Source organism: Camelina sativa, chromosome 7, assembly GCF_000633955.1.
Source record: "Camelina sativa cultivar DH55 chromosome 7, Cs, whole genome shotgun sequence".
Lineage (NCBI taxonomy): Eukaryota > Viridiplantae > Streptophyta > Magnoliopsida > Brassicales > Brassicaceae > Camelina > Camelina sativa.
In genome coordinates, this window is record NC_025691.1 from 3,177,663 (window position 1) to 3,195,284 (window position 17,622).

The 17,622-nt window shown below is 31.6% G+C and overlaps 4 protein-coding genes across 6 annotated transcripts; 3 read left to right on the top strand and 1 right to left on the bottom strand.

Moving 5' to 3' along the window:
* Positions 8,353 to 9,737, top strand: LOC104700106 (FK506-binding nuclear protein-like). The gene is made up of 3 exons (XM_010415570.2): positions 8,353 to 8,552; positions 8,677 to 8,774; positions 8,931 to 9,737. Exons 1-3 carry the CDS (start codon positions 8,469 to 8,471, stop codon positions 9,559 to 9,561), a joined length of 813 nt encoding a protein of 270 aa, XP_010413872.1. The 5' UTR covers positions 8,353 to 8,468; the 3' UTR covers positions 9,562 to 9,737.
* Positions 9,774 to 12,044, bottom strand: LOC104700105. Of its 2 annotated transcripts, XM_010415569.2 has the most exons (3): positions 11,629 to 12,043; positions 11,028 to 11,488; positions 9,774 to 10,254 (listed from the first exon to the last, which is right to left on the bottom strand). In XM_010415569.2, the coding sequence occupies exons 2-3, from the start codon at positions 11,279 to 11,281 to the stop codon at positions 10,197 to 10,199; spliced, it is 312 nt and encodes a 103-aa protein (XP_010413871.1). In that variant the 5' UTR covers positions 11,282 to 11,488; positions 11,629 to 12,043; the 3' UTR covers positions 9,774 to 10,196. The 2 variants fall into 2 exon arrangements, with proteins under 2 accessions (XP_010413871.1, XP_010413870.1); XM_010415568.2 differs by having other exon boundaries at positions 11,028 to 12,044.
* LOC104700107 (actin-related protein 2/3 complex subunit 2B) lies at positions 13,352 to 16,800 on the top strand. Of its 2 annotated transcripts, none has more exons than XM_010415572.2 (10): positions 13,352 to 13,503; positions 13,786 to 13,852; positions 13,941 to 14,148; positions 14,318 to 14,403; positions 14,498 to 14,575; positions 14,669 to 14,801; positions 14,907 to 14,998; positions 15,092 to 15,148; positions 15,254 to 15,299; positions 15,390 to 16,800. In XM_010415572.2, exons 1-10 carry the CDS (start codon positions 13,445 to 13,447, stop codon positions 15,608 to 15,610), a joined length of 1,047 nt encoding a protein of 348 aa, XP_010413874.1. In that variant the 5' UTR covers positions 13,352 to 13,444; the 3' UTR covers positions 15,611 to 16,800. The 2 variants fall into 2 exon arrangements, with proteins under 2 accessions (XP_010413874.1, XP_010413873.1); XM_010415571.2 differs by having other exon boundaries at positions 13,353 to 13,503; positions 14,225 to 14,403.
* LOC104704230 (probable peroxygenase 3) lies at positions 16,985 to 17,580 on the top strand (the record flags this gene model as incomplete). The annotated part of the gene is made up of 3 exons (XM_010420350.1): positions 16,985 to 17,001; positions 17,092 to 17,217; positions 17,332 to 17,580. Coding segments are annotated over 3 exons (303 nt in total), but the record flags the coding sequence as incomplete, so codon positions are not given.

A 17,622-nucleotide genomic window follows, 5' to 3' on the forward strand; every position in this document is an offset into this window, starting at 1 on the left:
AAAAAAAAAAAAAAAAAAAAAAAAACAGACTTTGGAATAATAATAACATAAATAATAATAATAAAAAAGAGTAGAGACTTTTCAATATTAGTAACTTTCGTTTATTACATTTTTTTTTCTTTTCTTGTCATAATGTACGATTTTAAAATTGTAAATTTTTTATTATTATCGTTAATATAGAAAAAATAGTTTTCAAGTTTAAAGGAGATAAATAATTAAGCAAGAATATTGGACGGTGTACGGTTATTTGGTGGTCAATATCGGACGGTCAGTATCTCATGCTGTATATATATATATATAAGGTTCAAACTTTAAGATAAATAGTACTCCTCTGTTCATAAAAGAATGAAAGTTTAATCGGAGTAGTTTTTTCACTGGTGAGCTCAATTGGAATAATTTTTACAATTTACAGTTAAAAAATAATGATTATTAGTTTTAAGTACATTATTTTATATCATCAAAATGTTATTATTTAATCACGGACCAACAACTATTTTAATATTCAAATATTTTTAATAATTATATTTTGAAGTTTACAAATTATTAACATTAACTAGTTAATTAAAAATGAATAGAAAATCAATTTTTGTAGAAAAAAAACTCAAAAACATTTTGTATGGACATATATTATTACACCGGTTGTACAAATGATTTTACTAAAAATGTAAATATGTTCAATATATATATATGGAAGAAGGATAAGTGACCTTATTATTTAAGAAGAAAAAATGTTACATCATTATGTAGCTAATGATTTGGTGATAAATTATTAGAATTCTTGTATCCAATCATTGTCGTTATAGTTGTATAAAAATAATAAAATTTGATTTACTAAAAAAAATTGTATATCAAGACTCAAATTATGGTCATCAAAGCAATTTTCAACATGCTTATATTTAATTTTTGAAATTTCTCAAACGCCTAAAAAATAGATGAAGTTTCTAACGGTCTCAGTACTACATATTGATTTTACACACAAAAGAAAATGACATTTAATATGTTAAAAATATATACATATATCATAGATTAACCATGTAAAATCATAAAATCAATGAAAATTAAAGTCGGGTGAAGCCTAGGAGTCGAGTATTAGCGTGTGTGGTGTTAATTAAAAAACAATATATATACCCAATTGAAGGGTATAATGTATCAATCAATTGATCATAATATTATTTTTTATGTATTAGTACTCCAATTTTGGACTTTGTTAACATTATTTTCAAATGTTATATTTTCTTCCCCTTATCTACTTCCTAAGTTTTTGTCTCCGATACCAGTTTTTCAGTCATCCCTAAATCAATGAACATAAAAAGATTATTACCTTCATAAAGAAAAGACGCACTAATGATGCATTTTTAACAAAGAGTAACTTACCTTGAAGATTTTCAGCCTTATCAAGATTTTCATGTGATTTATTACGAACAGATTACACCTTAAATTGTTCCTTGTCATGTAGGGTGAAAAATATCAGAACATAATACAGACTTTTTAATTCTAAGTTAATGTGATTTTAATTCTAACACTTTCGCGAAGATCAAGCCAATTTTTTGTGTTGCGGTAATCTGTCCATTCCTTGACTTTTTCAACTATTTTTTCATGCTTATCGCATCATGTGTGATCTTCGATATTCGTTGCTCAAGATGCTCCATGTCGTCCCATGTGGCAGATTGTGAACCTGGCACCAAGTGGGTATTCTTATATGTTTCTTCTAGCTCGGCCCTTTTCGCCAGAACAAGTTCATTAGTGTTTAGCTTCAGTAATTCTAATCGGAAAACTTCTTTCTCAACCTGTATATACTATATAGCAACATAAATGATGTTATGGTTTATAATAGATATAGATATCAAAATTTTACCCCTTAAGTTATAAAGCTTGATCAGTGTAACAACCAAAAAAGTTCTCCACAACTTACCTCTTTAAGGCTGGTTTGAGAGAGAGTACAAACTTAAGTTATATCATGTTGTGGTGCAGCTAGCTTGGAGATAATACTTTGATACCCTTGTTGATCTTCTCTGGGTGTTTTCAACAAAACACACAGCTCAGACATGGTTCTTCCCAACTCTTTTAACTTTTATCAAACTCAATAGGAGGGAATATGAGAAACAACGGCAAATCAAATTCAACATAACTCATCAAAGTAAAATTTTTTTTGTCAACAACTCATCAAAGTAATTAATCAATAGCAATTTTTTTTTTAAAAAAAAATAGGCTTGAATAAAGAATCTATTAAACATAATACTATTTTTGTATGAATTAGTACTTCAATTTTGGACTTTGTTAATAAAAAAAATTGGACTTTGTTTACAAGATTTTTAGATGTGATATTTGTAAACATGTTTTAGTGTTAATTTAGGGTATTTCTTGATTTTTATTTACGTGTATTTTTTATTTTGTAAAGATTGAGATTTTGGAACAATTATTTGGGAACAAATTTTTATTTTATTTTTTTTACCTCGGGAACAAATATAATATATAATTGTAGAGAATAAGAAGGAATATAATTCAGAGATATGGAAAGGAGTGAGATTCCTAATTGGCACTGGAACGAATGTAAACATATGGCTGGATCCTTGGCTTCCAACCCATCCGCCAAGAGCTGCGAGACGTCTAGAAGGGGTGGATACTAATCTGATAACGGTTAATGAATTGATGATAGATGGTCAGGGTAGATGGAACCAAACTACATTGAGAGATCTGATAGAAGAAGAAGATGTTCAAATTATTAATACCATCAGATTGTGCCCAACAGCGGAACCAGATCTTCTAGGATGGCACTACAATGATAATGGTCAATATACAGTTCGATCAGGCTATTGGCTAGCAACCAACTTACCAGAAAATATACCGATAATAAGACCACCACATGGAGCCTTACACTTCAAAAAAGCAATTTGGAGGATGAAAACAGCACCAAAACTGCAACATTTCCTCTGGAGACTCTTATCGAAAGCTATGGCCACTGGTGCTGAATTAGTCAGACGACAAATCATCTCTGATGGCACATGTAAGATCACTTGTTTTTCAACTGCAGTTACGCACAAAACATCTGGAGTGGTAACAGGGCCATTGGAAACATCATATGTAACCCTGAAAGTTCTTTTGAAGATAAATTTCAGAGTATCATTGACTGCTACAACAATAGGCTTCTCACACACCTGGATCGACATCTTCCCATTTGGATATTATGGAGAATCTGGAAAAGTCGAAATCAGTTCATATTCCAAAACAAGATAAGGATGTGGCAGGCAGATTTACTAGATGCCATATCGGAAACAAAAGAATGGCTCACTGTTTGCACTGAAGGAGGATTAAGTTTGATCAGTGCGAACAATCTCCAAGTCCTATTCAACATTCCCGATGGACAACACCAAGAGCAGGATTGATTAAGTGTAACTATGATAGTAAATATTTACAGAGGAATTCAAGTACACAAGCAGGTTGGATTTTACGGGATTCACAAGGTACATTTCTTCGGGCAGGTCGAAGCAAAGGAGTTCAGTGCCAATCAAGCCTAGAAGCTGAAATTACAGGGTTTGCTTATTGCGATGCAGCAAGTATGGAATCAAGGCTATACAAAAGTCATTTTTGAAGGAGATAACAAGCAGGTTGCAAATCTGGTTAATGGAGAAACAAACAATTTCAAACTCCATAATTGGATAAGAGAAGTTCATCATTGGAGGAACAAGTTCTCAGACGTCACCTTTGTCTGGACCAGAAGAAATAATAATAAAGCAGCGGATCGACTAGCAAAAGAAGATTTTGTCCATCCAAGAAACTTTATGTCTTACTATTATGTTCCTCCTTATCTTGTATCAATCCTCCATGAGGATCACATTGCACATCATTAATAAAAGCAGCTGTTAAAAAAAAAAAAAAAAATCAGAGATATGGAAATGGAGTTCATTAAGATCCGGTGCAAATATGTTCAAATACATCCGATTTGAAAGTTCCAAATATTTTATTAAACAGAGTAGTTACTGGTCAAAAGCATATTATTGTATCTAATGGGCCTTGAGGCTCACAACATAAATCATTGAGAGTCTGGATTTTAAATTTTGAAAAACACAAATAAATATTTTTTAAAATTTTATACTTACAGTATTTTTTATATATATACTTACAGTAATTAAAATGGGATATTCAACTGATATTTTAGATGATTCTAGAGTATTCTTAACATCACTTGTTATTCAATTGATTATTTTAAAAAATCTATTAAAATCTTTTGTCATTCAAATTGGATTTATGTAAAATCATTTAAAATAATCCAAAATATACTGTTATTCAAAATATCACAACTTTTAAAAAATTGAGATTTTGAATGATTCTATAAGACTTTTCTTTGTTTTCTAGTTAGAAAATATCATCTCAAAATCATACCAAGCAATGAAAGTCTACCACAGCAAGCAGTGCACATGGTATTACAAGGACATCGCCGTTTTGATCTTTCACGACTTCCTGAAAAATTCTATGTCGTGAAAAATTCTTCCTTTGGTTAATGAAACAAAGAGTGATTTCTCAACAAGTTTGGTGTAAATTGCAGCTAATTATTCAATGGTCAACTGGGTTTTTTTGTGCTGGTACTATGTTAACTCCGAAGAAACCAGTTAATGCTCAAAGACATGCCAAAACTTTCTTCCATTAGTTATGCGATTTAACCGAAGCAAAATTTCTCTATCAGGGAATCAGTACATATGACTACATAGTTGCACTTAGAGATCAAGAGCAAGAACTAAAAGCTGGAGGTGGTAAAGAGGTTCATCCTTGGGCTGCGGTTGTGAACGCGTCTACTGCTGTCGTTATGAATGTGGTTGCTGCTATTGTGACTGTTGTTGCTGCGTTTGTGACTGTGTTGTTGCTGCTTTTGTGACTGTGTTGTTGCTGTTGCTGCGGTGGAGGCAGCGATTGGTGAGAAGATTCAACAACCAAAGGTGAACCTGAAAAATCAAAAATAATTTATGACTATTGTTGCTGCGGTGGAGGCTGCCTTTTCCAGTTAAAGAACATTGGACATATCTTCAGAATTTTGATCCGGTTAATGAATATATATGTGTTGTTACGTTCTTAAGAAGATGCAAATGTTGTTATATTTTTAAGAAACAAAAATATATATTTGAGATATAAAATATGTTAAAATCACCTAAAGTTTTACAATCAAATCTCATAGAATCACATTTCATTTCCTTTTTAAAAATATAAAAACTCTAAAACACAATGAAATCTCCTAAAAACTCACATAAATCTTCCAAAATCTTAAAATGTTAAAATCCTACCAAATCTTTTTAAATCTAAGTTGAATACCCCCTCTAAATTTAAGTCACTTCATTTTATTCTTTTACAACTAGTCACTTTCATAAAAAAATAACAAGTTTGCATTTTTGTTATGCCTCTCTTATATTCACTAGGTATGGAACCCCCGCGATATCGCGGGGAACTCATTTTAGTAAAATATTTATTACAAAAAAATTTTAATTAAATTTATTTATTAAACTATTGGGATTCCTAAACTATTTAATAAAAATTTCAAAAACATACAAATTTTTAAAACATTCTTTATATCTTTATTGAAAAATATTCTTTAAAAAATAATCTTACCTTCACATATGATTAAATAAATAATTATCAATGCTACACAAATCAAATTAAACAACTTTTTACGATTAACTGCCATGAGATAACATTGTAGTCGTGTTATTTCGTTTGCTTTATTCGTCGTAACCTTTCGTTCGCATCTTTTCAATGTAACTTTTTATCTGTGTCTTTACAGTCATATTTTTGTATATTTTATGAACCGTTACAACTTATTCTCTTGTTGTCAAATATGATATGTAAATGATTATATTTTTAAATTTATTTTTTTTGTTTTTTGTTTTAAATGATAAAATTATGAATACATTGTATAAGACACTATAAATCTCTAAAGTAATCATATAATAAATTACAAATATTAAAAATATTAATTGAGGACCATTCTTAAAATGACATAATGATTTGTTTAAATTCATTTCTATTACTTATTTTAATCCTTTTTAGCATAACTCAAACATATTTCTATTTCCAAAATCGATTTTTACTTCATAAAAAATAAATATAAAAATTACTATTTAGTCAATCAGTAAGAAAATTATCAATCCTCTCAAATTTGAATATAACTAAACAGAAAATTATTTATTTGAATCAAAACTCAGTTATATATTCATATAAAAAAGAATACATCTATTTTCATAAAGGCAATATTGTAAATGAATATATAATACAAACAACTATCGTTTTATAGATGAAATATATTTTTATATAAAACAACCTATAGTCATTAAACATTTTGGCAATTATAATAGATTATATATATATGGTTAATTCAATATTCAATGTACTTATTACTTATTTTTCTCTGCGTAAGATGCTTGTTAATTATCCCGAGTCACACATAAATAAATAATATAATAAATATTAGAGGGGAAGAATAATAGTTAGAACTTCTAACAATAATATTTAGGTGTATGATATAGCATCACAATGTGCGCATCTAAGGAAGATGGTCGGCCAAGGACGGCGGGTTCATTGCTCTCACACGCTCCTCTTTTTTTTTGGCAGTCAGAATCCAAAACCTTTTCAAACTTTTATAATATTTCATATTCGGTATCTTTTGTTGTTAATATTTCAATTTGAGTGTATTATGACTAGAATTAAATATACAAATTCCCTTAACCTATATGAAGTTGTAGATAAGTCTTTGTCGTCAAGATAGTTTATTGGACAATCATCTCAACCGTCAATCTTTCTGTTGATCACCGGTTTTTTATCTCCCAATAAATTGAATATTCCCAAATGTAGAAAATATAATAGAACGAACTGTGATATTTTATTTTTATTTTTACCTTGATATTTCATAATCAGATTTTTTTTAAAATAGAAATAAAGAAATCCATATTGTTTTCTATAATACAATTAGTTTTTTAATCAAAAAAAGCATGGAGTAGACGAATATATATATATATATATATATATATATAGATACTTGTGACAAAAAAATAAACAAACATATACGAGCCAATATGCTCTCATTTTCTGAAAAACCAACTTGAACCACATTTTTTAACAGCTAAAAACAAAATTTTCGGTTTGGATTCATACCAATAGAATGATAACCCTCGATGAATAGATGGTTGTATACCTAGAGACTGAATATAATTAAATATTAGAACGATTAACAAAATATATCAAACTACAATAAATTTTTCACAGTGATGAGACGTCATATCTAACAAATTTTCTTTTAACTAATACAAATATAAAAAAAAATTTGAATACAATGATGAGAAGTTATTTATATATAGATTTCTAAAGATGTAAACATTTGAATAGACACAACTGTTTGTAAAAGACAAAACTCTATATTCAACAGACGCAACTTTTTAAAGAGACGCAACTGTAAAAATTTTCTGTCAAAAATATAAAATAAAGAAAATTTGAATACAATGATAATAAGTCACTTGTATATAAATTTATAAAGATGCGAACATTTGAATATACACAACTGTTTGTAAGAGACACAACTCTACATTTAACAGACGCAACTTTTGAGAGAGATGCAACCGTTGAAATTTTCTGTCAAAAAGACGCAACTTTTTAGATATATAAATATATATTTTACGAAAAGGTACTACGAAAAATCGTAACTATTGTTGGTATTTTTTCAGATTGTTATTATTATATTTGAATACAATGATGAGAAGTTATTTATATATAGATTTCTAAAAATGCGAACATTTGAATAGACACAACTGTTTGTAAAAGACACAACTCTATATTCAACAGACGCAACTTTCTAGAGAAACGCAACTGTAAAAAAATTCTGTCAAAAATATAAAATAAAGAAAATTTGAATACAATGATGAGAAGTCACTTATATATCAATTTATAAAAGATGTGAACATTTGAATAGACACAACTGTTTGTAAGATACACAACTCTACATATAACAGACGCAACTTTTTAGAGAAATGCAATCGTTGAAATTTTCTGTCAAAAATCTATATTTATATATATTTTACGAAAAGGTACGACAAAAAATTGCGACGGTTGTTGGCATTTTTTCAGATTGTTATTATTATATAGATTTGTTTTGGATATGCATAGAAAAGTAAGAAATAAAATGCTTTTAATTTGGCACAATGAAAAAAAAATTACTTGGCACAAACTGAAAAATAAAAGAGGAATCCAATAATTGTGTTTGTCTCTTCTTCTTGAAAGAACCAACCAAATAAAAATAAAAATAAAAATGAAATTACAGCATAAACTCCGTGAGCCCACCGTCACTTTCATCCGTTTGAAATCCCAACGTTCCTATTTCTATTTCAAAGACACCACTCAACAGAGGCCAAAACTAAAGCATCTCTCTCTCTCTCTCTTCTTCCTCTCAAGAATCAAAACCCCAACAGAGGAAACATCACCAAAACAAAACAAAAATGGGATGTTTTATGGGTTGTTTCGGTCTCTCTTCCAACAAAAAACGCAGAAGCTCCATCAGGAAGATCCTTCCTCGAGATCAAGTAAGCTTCTTTTTTTTTTTTTTTCATTTCTCCAATGGCAATAAGTAAAAGAACACTCTTTCTTTCATAAAAGGTTAGGTTTTTTTCATTACTCTGATTTAGAACCCTGACTTTTTTCTTGCAGAGAATCTGTAGCTACGAGCCTCTACTACATTCTTCAGATCCGACAGATTTCAGTACTTTTGTTGATAACCCTCAAAAGATCTCGAATTCGAACCTCAGGTCAGTGTTCTTAAGGACTTTGGATTTACTTAAAAACTGAAACTTTTTTAATTTTTGATCTGAAAATCACCAATCTGATAACCGGTTATGAAAAGCCAAAATCAGAACCGGTTTTAGCAGTTTTTAAAATGGGATGTTTTATGTTTGGTGTGTCAGGGGTGAGGTGGAGGAGGATGAGGAGAAGAAGAAGATGACCAAGAAGACGAGGAAGAGAGTCAGATTTGATTTGAATGTACAAACCTATGAACCTATTTTACCACCAACATTTGAGAATGATTGCAGTGATAATGAAGAAGGAGAAAGAATCAAGGGGTCCTCAGTTATCGATAAGAAACCAGAGGATCTAAGCTGTAGACCAGTGTATCCTTCAAACTATCGGTACCACAATTGCGTGACTAGTTTTGAAGATGAAGATGATGAAATGGGTTATGGAGAGAGTGATTTGGAGGATGAAGACTATTACACAGATGATGAAACCGACTATGAAGATGATGCTGATGATGAAGAAGAAGAAGAAGAGAAGGACCAGGATGTGACTCCTCTTTTGAATCCTGTGGAGAATCTTGCTCAGTGGAAAGCGGTTAAAGCAAGGCCGGTGAAACTTAAACGAGAAATGAAAGAGAATGTTGAAGCGGATAAGGATCATCATCAAGCAACCCCGCTACTGAAGGAGATAATCGTCAATGCTAGCCTTTCCAATTGGATAGCCTCACCAAAGAGTTATCATGGGAATGGTTCATCAAAGAGATCCCCAATTGTGGATATCACCAACATGGAGAACAGGTGATTCAGAAGAAGAAACGAAAAAGTGTGTTTTGTTGTTCTGTCTTTTGTACCATTTCTGATTCTTTTTGTGTGTATGGATGAAGGTTTGCATCAGTTTCCTCATTTCGGGTTTATTTTTACCACTTGTTTCTGCAACTATATATCTTGAAAAAGTTGTGACCTTTCAAAGTTTTTGCATCTGCTTATGAGTAAGGATTACAAATACTAGAAGAAGAGGAAAAAATATCAATTTGCTGCATATATGTACTTACAACTTAACATGTGTGTATGTTGCAGAAAGACATACATAGTTTACTATCAAAAACCTGTCAAATCAAACAGCACTCAAAGATCTTCGATTTGAAGATCAGCCTCTATTGAACAATAGAGCAGTAAATAATAATCTATATACTCACACTCCTGTCACGGAGATGAGACGATCGGATATATATAGCTTATGAGTCTACATCCCTTGTTTTTGTCTGGCTTCTTGTCACAAGTCCTGAGCACAAAATCAGACAGTTACATGATTGTGATGTCACTCGCTTAAGTTGGTTCGTCTTTCCTCACAAAAATGATTTCTGAAAAGAGGTCAGATACAAGGTCGAGCTCATTGTTAACTCCATGTTAAATGGTGGTTGATAGCGGATTTGAGGACTACATAATTGTGCAGATGCATGAATCTGATTCATCATCATCTGTATCGCTAACTTCGCTGCAACCAAAAAAATGGAGACAGACGTAAGATATATAGTTGTTTTCAGTTACCAAGGAAACAAACAACAATGTAAGAACGTAAGTTCTTAAACAGAAGATAGCTACTCTATTGGAGCTATAATAGAGGGACTACCAATATGGAACATCAAAGAGATGCTAACAACAATCTGACTTCTACAATCTTTCCCAGTAGTATTTGTTATTGTTCCTAGACCGGTCAAATGAAAAAGGTGTAGTAAGTACGTTTGTGTTCAGGGTTCTTTACCAAAATTCAGATCTCACAATCCCAACAAAAATAAAGTGAATGACAGGGTAACAGGTTTGTTTCGGCTGAAGGGACGTGCAGTAAATTGTTACCACAGATAGGTGCACAAACGCTAAAGAAATTTGCAATCAGCTACATTACAAAGGCAAGCCTAACGGTTTCTCATAGGCTAATCAACAAGAATACTCAGCTAAACGAGTTGCAGGTCAGTGCTGACAAATGATGAGAAACGACTTTAGCAATAACAATAAGAAGTTTTCTATTGAAACCATTCCTAAACAAAAAGGCCACCAGTCAAAATTTAAAGAAGCACACTACTAACTCCTAAGGTTTACAATATGGATCCTGCATTTACAATATCATTAACATCTAAGCACCAAACCTAGAGCAACCAAGCGAAAACAGAATCCCAATGAGTTCAAAATAAGGTGGAAAACAAAAAAAAAAACTTGAGATAACAGAAGAATCCAACAGTGATATAGTTTGTAAGGGATGATCATATGTACCTTGGTTCATAAACTAAAACCTCAGCAAGATTGTCTCCTTTGTTGTCATTCCACTGCACAGTCCTCTTAATCTTATCAGTGCTTCTCGACATCATCCCTCCTTTCCTCGGAGGCAATAAACATTGTGACTCACTACTTTCTTCTTCTTCTTCCTCAGAAATCTGATCTTCAATCTCACTGTTATCTAGACTAACAACAATAGCCTTATTCTCACACCCATTAGCTTCTTTACCCTCTCCACGAACCGTATCCATAGCAAATCTTTTTCTTAAAAAACCAATCTATGGAAACTAGACCACCCCAAGTTGTACCAATCTGGAGAAGACAAAAGAGAGATCTTTGTTTCCTAATTCATCTCATTCCATAAACCCTAGCCATTGACCCTCAATTTCGCTCGAAAACTCTGGATCCCACCCCACAATCAAGTATAAAAATTGATTCAAAAGGTTTTGAGTTTGATCCTGTTACACAAAAACAGAATGCAAAAATTATGAATCTTAAAAACAAACCCTAACCACCAAATCCAAAGAAGTCAACGCTTTGGATTCGAGATCCGAAACTAAAATCATAAAACTTTGAAATGAGAAAGCTTTTAACTTACGTCGTAAAAAAAAATTCAGAGTTTTTGTTTTTTTTTTTAATTCAGATTGACGAAACGGAAAAAAAAAAAAAAAAACTCGAATTTTCTTTCTCGGGGCAAAGAGATGGAAACTTTAGCATCAACAGCAAATACCCATATCGAATTCAAAATCCAACAATCCAGAAAACCTCGAAATTCCCAGTTTTTTTTTTTTATTCTTCCTGATCCGATAACGAGAAAAAAAAAATAAGGAAGAGAAAAGAAAACAAAAAGGGAAAGTGAAGGATTGAAATCTGAGAGACGCGTTTCTCTCTCAGCTGAGTTGTGATTGGGTCTGCTCTGCTCTGACAAACAAATTGATAAATACAATTTCGTTAAATAGTAATTAACGGTTTAGATTTTTTAACTTGAGATATTTGTAGATTGATTTGGGGATTAAGCTTTTTTTTTTTTTTTTTTTTGGCGCACGGTAGGTAATCTCGTTATGAGTTCATACACTTTGGTTGCCGTTGACTAAATATATTTTAATTGACAAATTTGCATTTTTTTTTTGGTAATAACAAATTTGCGTTATTTTAATTACTTGTTGAACTTTTTATATGTTTTAATTTAATATGCTTTGAATTTTTCGTATATGTTGACAAATTCAGAATATACACCTATAGAAAGTATAATCAAAAACAAATTGAATAGACGTCTTACTATATAATATATCTTAGCATCTGTATATTTTTTATTTGACTATGATTTTTTTTATTTTTTGTGCAAAATGTGACTATGATTAATTTATCTGGTTTTAAATTATTAAAAAAAAAAGAGTCGGGGTTAAAGAGTTCAATGGGTTATCTTACAAGTTGTATTATCAACATCAATTTTAGTATTGATGGTCATGATCATATAAACAAAGATAAATTATTTTTATAATTAGAAAAAGTAGTGCACTAATCTACTATATATATAAGAAAGACACTAATCTACATTGACCATTCTTTTACGCCTAAGTAAACCTCACCTAGGAATAAAGATGGATGGTGAGGAGTTAAATTACGTACGGGTGGGGAGATATATGTTGGTAAAGTCAAAAGCTTGTGGTTCGTGTGAAACCGACGCTTAATGTTCATTGGATTAGCTTGGCTTACATTTCAAGTATTGCTCTTTTAATGATAAGGTCCACATAAGAAGAAAGAGGAAACCACTCAATTGATGTTTTTTTTTTCTAACACTAGAAGTTTTGACTTTGAGGTTGAAATACACATTATTATTTCTATAAGTCAAGAAACAAAGATCAGTGAGAAAAATATTTGACTCTAGTTACGATATAAAAATTAACATGGTTTAATTATTTAAGATGTAATCTAAGTTTCTGACAGGAAAAAATAAAAAAAACTCAGTTCAGTTTAGCCTATTTGTTAGATTCTGTTTTCCAATCCCGATAATAATAATAAAAAAAAAGAACATCAGATTCTTTCTTTGTCACTATGCGACCGTGTGAATCGACGTCCATCAAATCCCACAGCTTTAATCCAACGGCTGACATACCGTTAAGACTCTTTATCAACGAGGCCAATGTGTTTAGATTGGACTGACACACAGTACATCCAGAACTACAGTATTGGATTTTAATGGCAGGTATAATAGCTAAATGTTTTGCTTAGAAACAAGATGAAAATGATTGCAAATTAAAACTGACAATTTACTCAACCTCCAATAAATTCACCAACACACATACAAACAAGAGAAAAAAAAAATCCCCAATTAGTCTCACCCACACACAGAATGAACCTATAAATAATAATTGTACCGTCAAGTTTCTTCGGAGAGCTGTTTCATTCCAAGTATGGCATATCTTGAAAGAGCATCTCCAACGTTAAAAGAAACACTCCTCAAGATATATCGGTAAGCCACTCTCTCTGGTCCAAATTAATTTCTCGTTTTATTTACTAGATAACATTTTTTTTTTCGGTTTAGCTTCATTCAAAATGATTTGATCTTTCATCTTGTTGGTAAAAGTTTTAGTAAACTTGGATTTTCAACTCCAAATCAATTGATAGAAGTGGGATAGATAAATATAATTTATAAATTGTTGTTAGACTCATATCTACGTCCAGTGACATCATAACATAATTAAAATCCATTAAAAAGTAATATAATGTGTCATTGTCCTTGAATCCATGGCAGTGCTGAAAAACCTATCGAGGTCGATCAACATTTCCACGAGTTTGGTTCGATTCAATATCACATCAAGGTATATATTTTTGCGTCTCCCTTTTTTTGTTTGCTTATTGGACTATATTTACTGTAACAAATATGAAATATATGATTTGGGCATCCAGTACTCGGTTTCGGATCCAGATATTGTGCATGTATCGACCTCGACGTTGCTTGAGACACAAGGAGCAGTAACGTTGAAGGAGATTTCAAGTCACACTTATGAGGTGATTACAAATATTGCAGTTGGTGTGATTGATATTGTTGATCCACCAAGGTTAGGGTTTCAATTGACCCTTGCGCTTCACCTTGACAATATACCACGTGGCAAAGGTAATTAGCTTGTAGTATTGTAATTAAAATTTTCTTAAATTAAAAGTTTTCTTCATTTTTACTCTTTCAACTTCAGAAGCGATCAAAATCATAACAAGGATTTCCGAAATACAAGCGTTAATATTAAGTAGCCAACTTAAAGAGATGCTGAGAAAATTAAATTTTCAAGGTGATTCACAAGCGATGAACAACAACAACAACAGGCCCATCAGGATTGTTTATCACCCAAGTGAACCTTTCTACGTCTTTAAACAGGTTTATTTGAGTTACATATATCCAACTAAATAATATGATCGACGTCAAAATTTTCTCGAATAAAATTTAAACTATCTTGAATTATTTTTTTCAGCCGGAGAAAATTACAGCCGTGTTTCCAATGAATTTTAAAGATAACTCGGATGTGGTCATTGCCACATCGTTCTTCCAGGTAAAATTACAATGAATGCATCATACACGTTGGAGAAATATGCATTAAGACATCAGTTAATGTTGAAAACATTAAATTTTGGACAATGAAAAGGAGTTAGTGGAAGTGGGAAGTCAAAAGGAAATGGGAAAGGCACCACAATGTAGTTGGTCACCAATACCTCCTCTCCAACTTAGAGGAGAACCGGTCCAAGACTTAACCACCAATTCTGGTTTTGTATCTTTTGGTACATTTAATTTGTTTCTTTTTTTTTATCTGTTTGATTATCAAACTCATCTAACTTCTTTTAGTATTATATGCACGATTTTCAACCAATTGTTCTTATTGGCAGATATTACTTCACGGCACGTTGAAGGAAAGAGACTAGACAAAACGGTTTGGAATTTGCTAAATTTCTACGCATACGTTAAATATCATATTAAGGTACATTAGTGATAAATTCTTGTCAGAAAAAAACATTCGATAATTTGTATTCTTGTAACTGAAAATTCTCAACCATATTTATTGGTTAAATAGTGTTCGAGAGGATACATACAGAGAAGAATGAGAAAAAGAATGGACAGTTTAGTTAAGGTATGTTAATAAATAATATTACACACACACGAAATTACAACAATAGTAGACATTTCATATACCTTAAGATAACTTATTTTTGTAAAATTTACATTATATACGCAGCTACTAGATAACACAAGCTTAGAAGACGAAGCTGATCATCAAAAGGGTATCCTTTTTTTTTGTTCCAAACCATCTAATATTTAGGTTTTTGTAACAATATTTTAAGTTTATATTTTTCATTGCCTTTAATTTGTAGAAAACGGAAGATGCAATTACGTAAAGGAGTTTGTGAAGGTACCAAAAGGCAAATTGATGATGAAACAACGATGCAAGGAGATGACAAGGAGAGTGAAGATAAGTAAGTTCCGGATCAAAATCAACGGTTGTGCTCGATTTCGATTCAATCAACGGTGGATATTTCTTCCCAAATTCTCTTCGAAACCCTCAAATAAATCATCATACACAAAACTCGACTAAGTAATCTCTTAACTCTCGATTTGTCTTTCTTGTGATCACACGCTTCAAACTTGACTTTGCGGAGCAATGCATTGATGAAGTATAGTTTTCTGACGATAATACTAAATTTATATATGTTAATTAAAAACAACCAAAATAAATCAAATCAAGAGTTGGCATTGAATGCTGCAAGTTCTTACGTAACAGTTACTATACATTTACAGTATGTACAAGTACCAATGTACCATACAGTATTCACTCTTTTAAATGACTTATAATTTTATGAAATTTTGAAGAGAATCTTAGTTATTTTGTTATGAAATATTATTTGCGCATCATACTAATTAAAAAGATACTTATTCAACCTCACACGGCAGCACACATAAATCAACAATCGTTCCAGCAACGTGCATGGGGACCATATGTGGGTCACTTTACTCCTCATTTTTTCTCTTGCAAACAATAATTTCAATCCCATAACTTTCAGGCATGTCAGCATCTTTGGTTCTTCCTTCTAACCCCATATTGATCAAGAAGTTCAAATTTGGTGATTTGCTACTCACTGCAATATATCAATATTGATTAACCGCTTATGGTTATATTAATTAATTTAGGTAATTTTTAATCACTCAAGATTTTTGTGAAGGACGAGTAGTGGTTTTTGTCCAAAAGAAGCTGTAAAATATTTACTTTGATGGACGTCCCATTCAAGTACTGTGTTCCACAGAATTAGATGAAGTCAACAATTTTATATATTTCTCTTCAATTCCTGAATTACGATGAAATAGATAACACATCGAATAAGCACGTTGTTGTTTTTTTTTCCACCGATCTCCTCATGATTTAAAACTGTATTATATTTTCAGCAAAATGAAAATATCCACGTGGATGGGCCATATTATATGATCATATTGCTTGTCGTCTTTGTTTTCTCTTAACCACAAAGTCATGACACGTGTCATTTTTACATATCGTCCTTCTTTACATATAAAGAACCCATGGCCATACCAAAGTATCAATGTGTACGTCATTTACCTAAGAAGAAACTGAGAGCATCTTCAATTATTCACACTTGCGAGAGTAAGAAAAAGAGAGAATGGGAGGACAGGCAGAGTCTTTGGCCACGACGGCGCCTTTAGCTCCGGTAACCGCTCAGCGAAAAGTACGGAACGATTTGGAGGAAACATTACCAAAACCTTGTAAGTGTGATTTACGCGAACAAAAAAAATCACATCATACTAATGAGTAATAAACATGATAATATCAATTTTTTCATACGTTATTGTGAGTTAACGAGCATTCTGATATTAATACTTTCAAGTTTTTTTTAGATTATTAATAAACAAATGTTTGTATGTTTTTGTTGTTGTTAGTTAATTATAACTGATAATNACCTATGACACCGAAGGAAGGTAACATTTAAACATACACACAAAATACTTAATAACTTCTAATGTGGAATTTTCAAGATACCCAATCCGTAAAATTGCTATTAACTGTAGGTATGTCCCGGTTAATCTCGAGAATATATTTAGCAAATACGCGCAAACGGTTAAGGATAAGTTATCATTTAAAGAGGTTTGGAATTTAACTGAGGGAAATCGAATGGCAATGGATCCTTTTGGATGGTAAGTACCAAAAACATTCTTTTGGTTCTTTGTTGGATGATACATGCATGGACGGTAACGGGTATAAAACCAAACTAAATCGGCCGGTTTTAATTGTGTTGGTTGTGGCTGCAGGCTTACAAATAAAGTTGAATGGATACTACTCTATGTTCTTGCTAAGGACGACGAAGGTTTCCTTTCTAAAGAAGCAGCGAGAGGTTGCTTCGATGGAAGTTTATTTGAATATTGTGCTAAAAAGAAGAAAGAGAGAGCCAATTCTCGCAAACAAGACTAGAAATTTGTAAAGCTTTTTGAATAGAAGCATTGTGTAATTAGCTTCGTCTTGTTACTCAATTTATGGATTTGTATAATACGTTTCTAATCTATGTATCAAATTATAAATAAGAAAATACGTTAGAAAAAAAA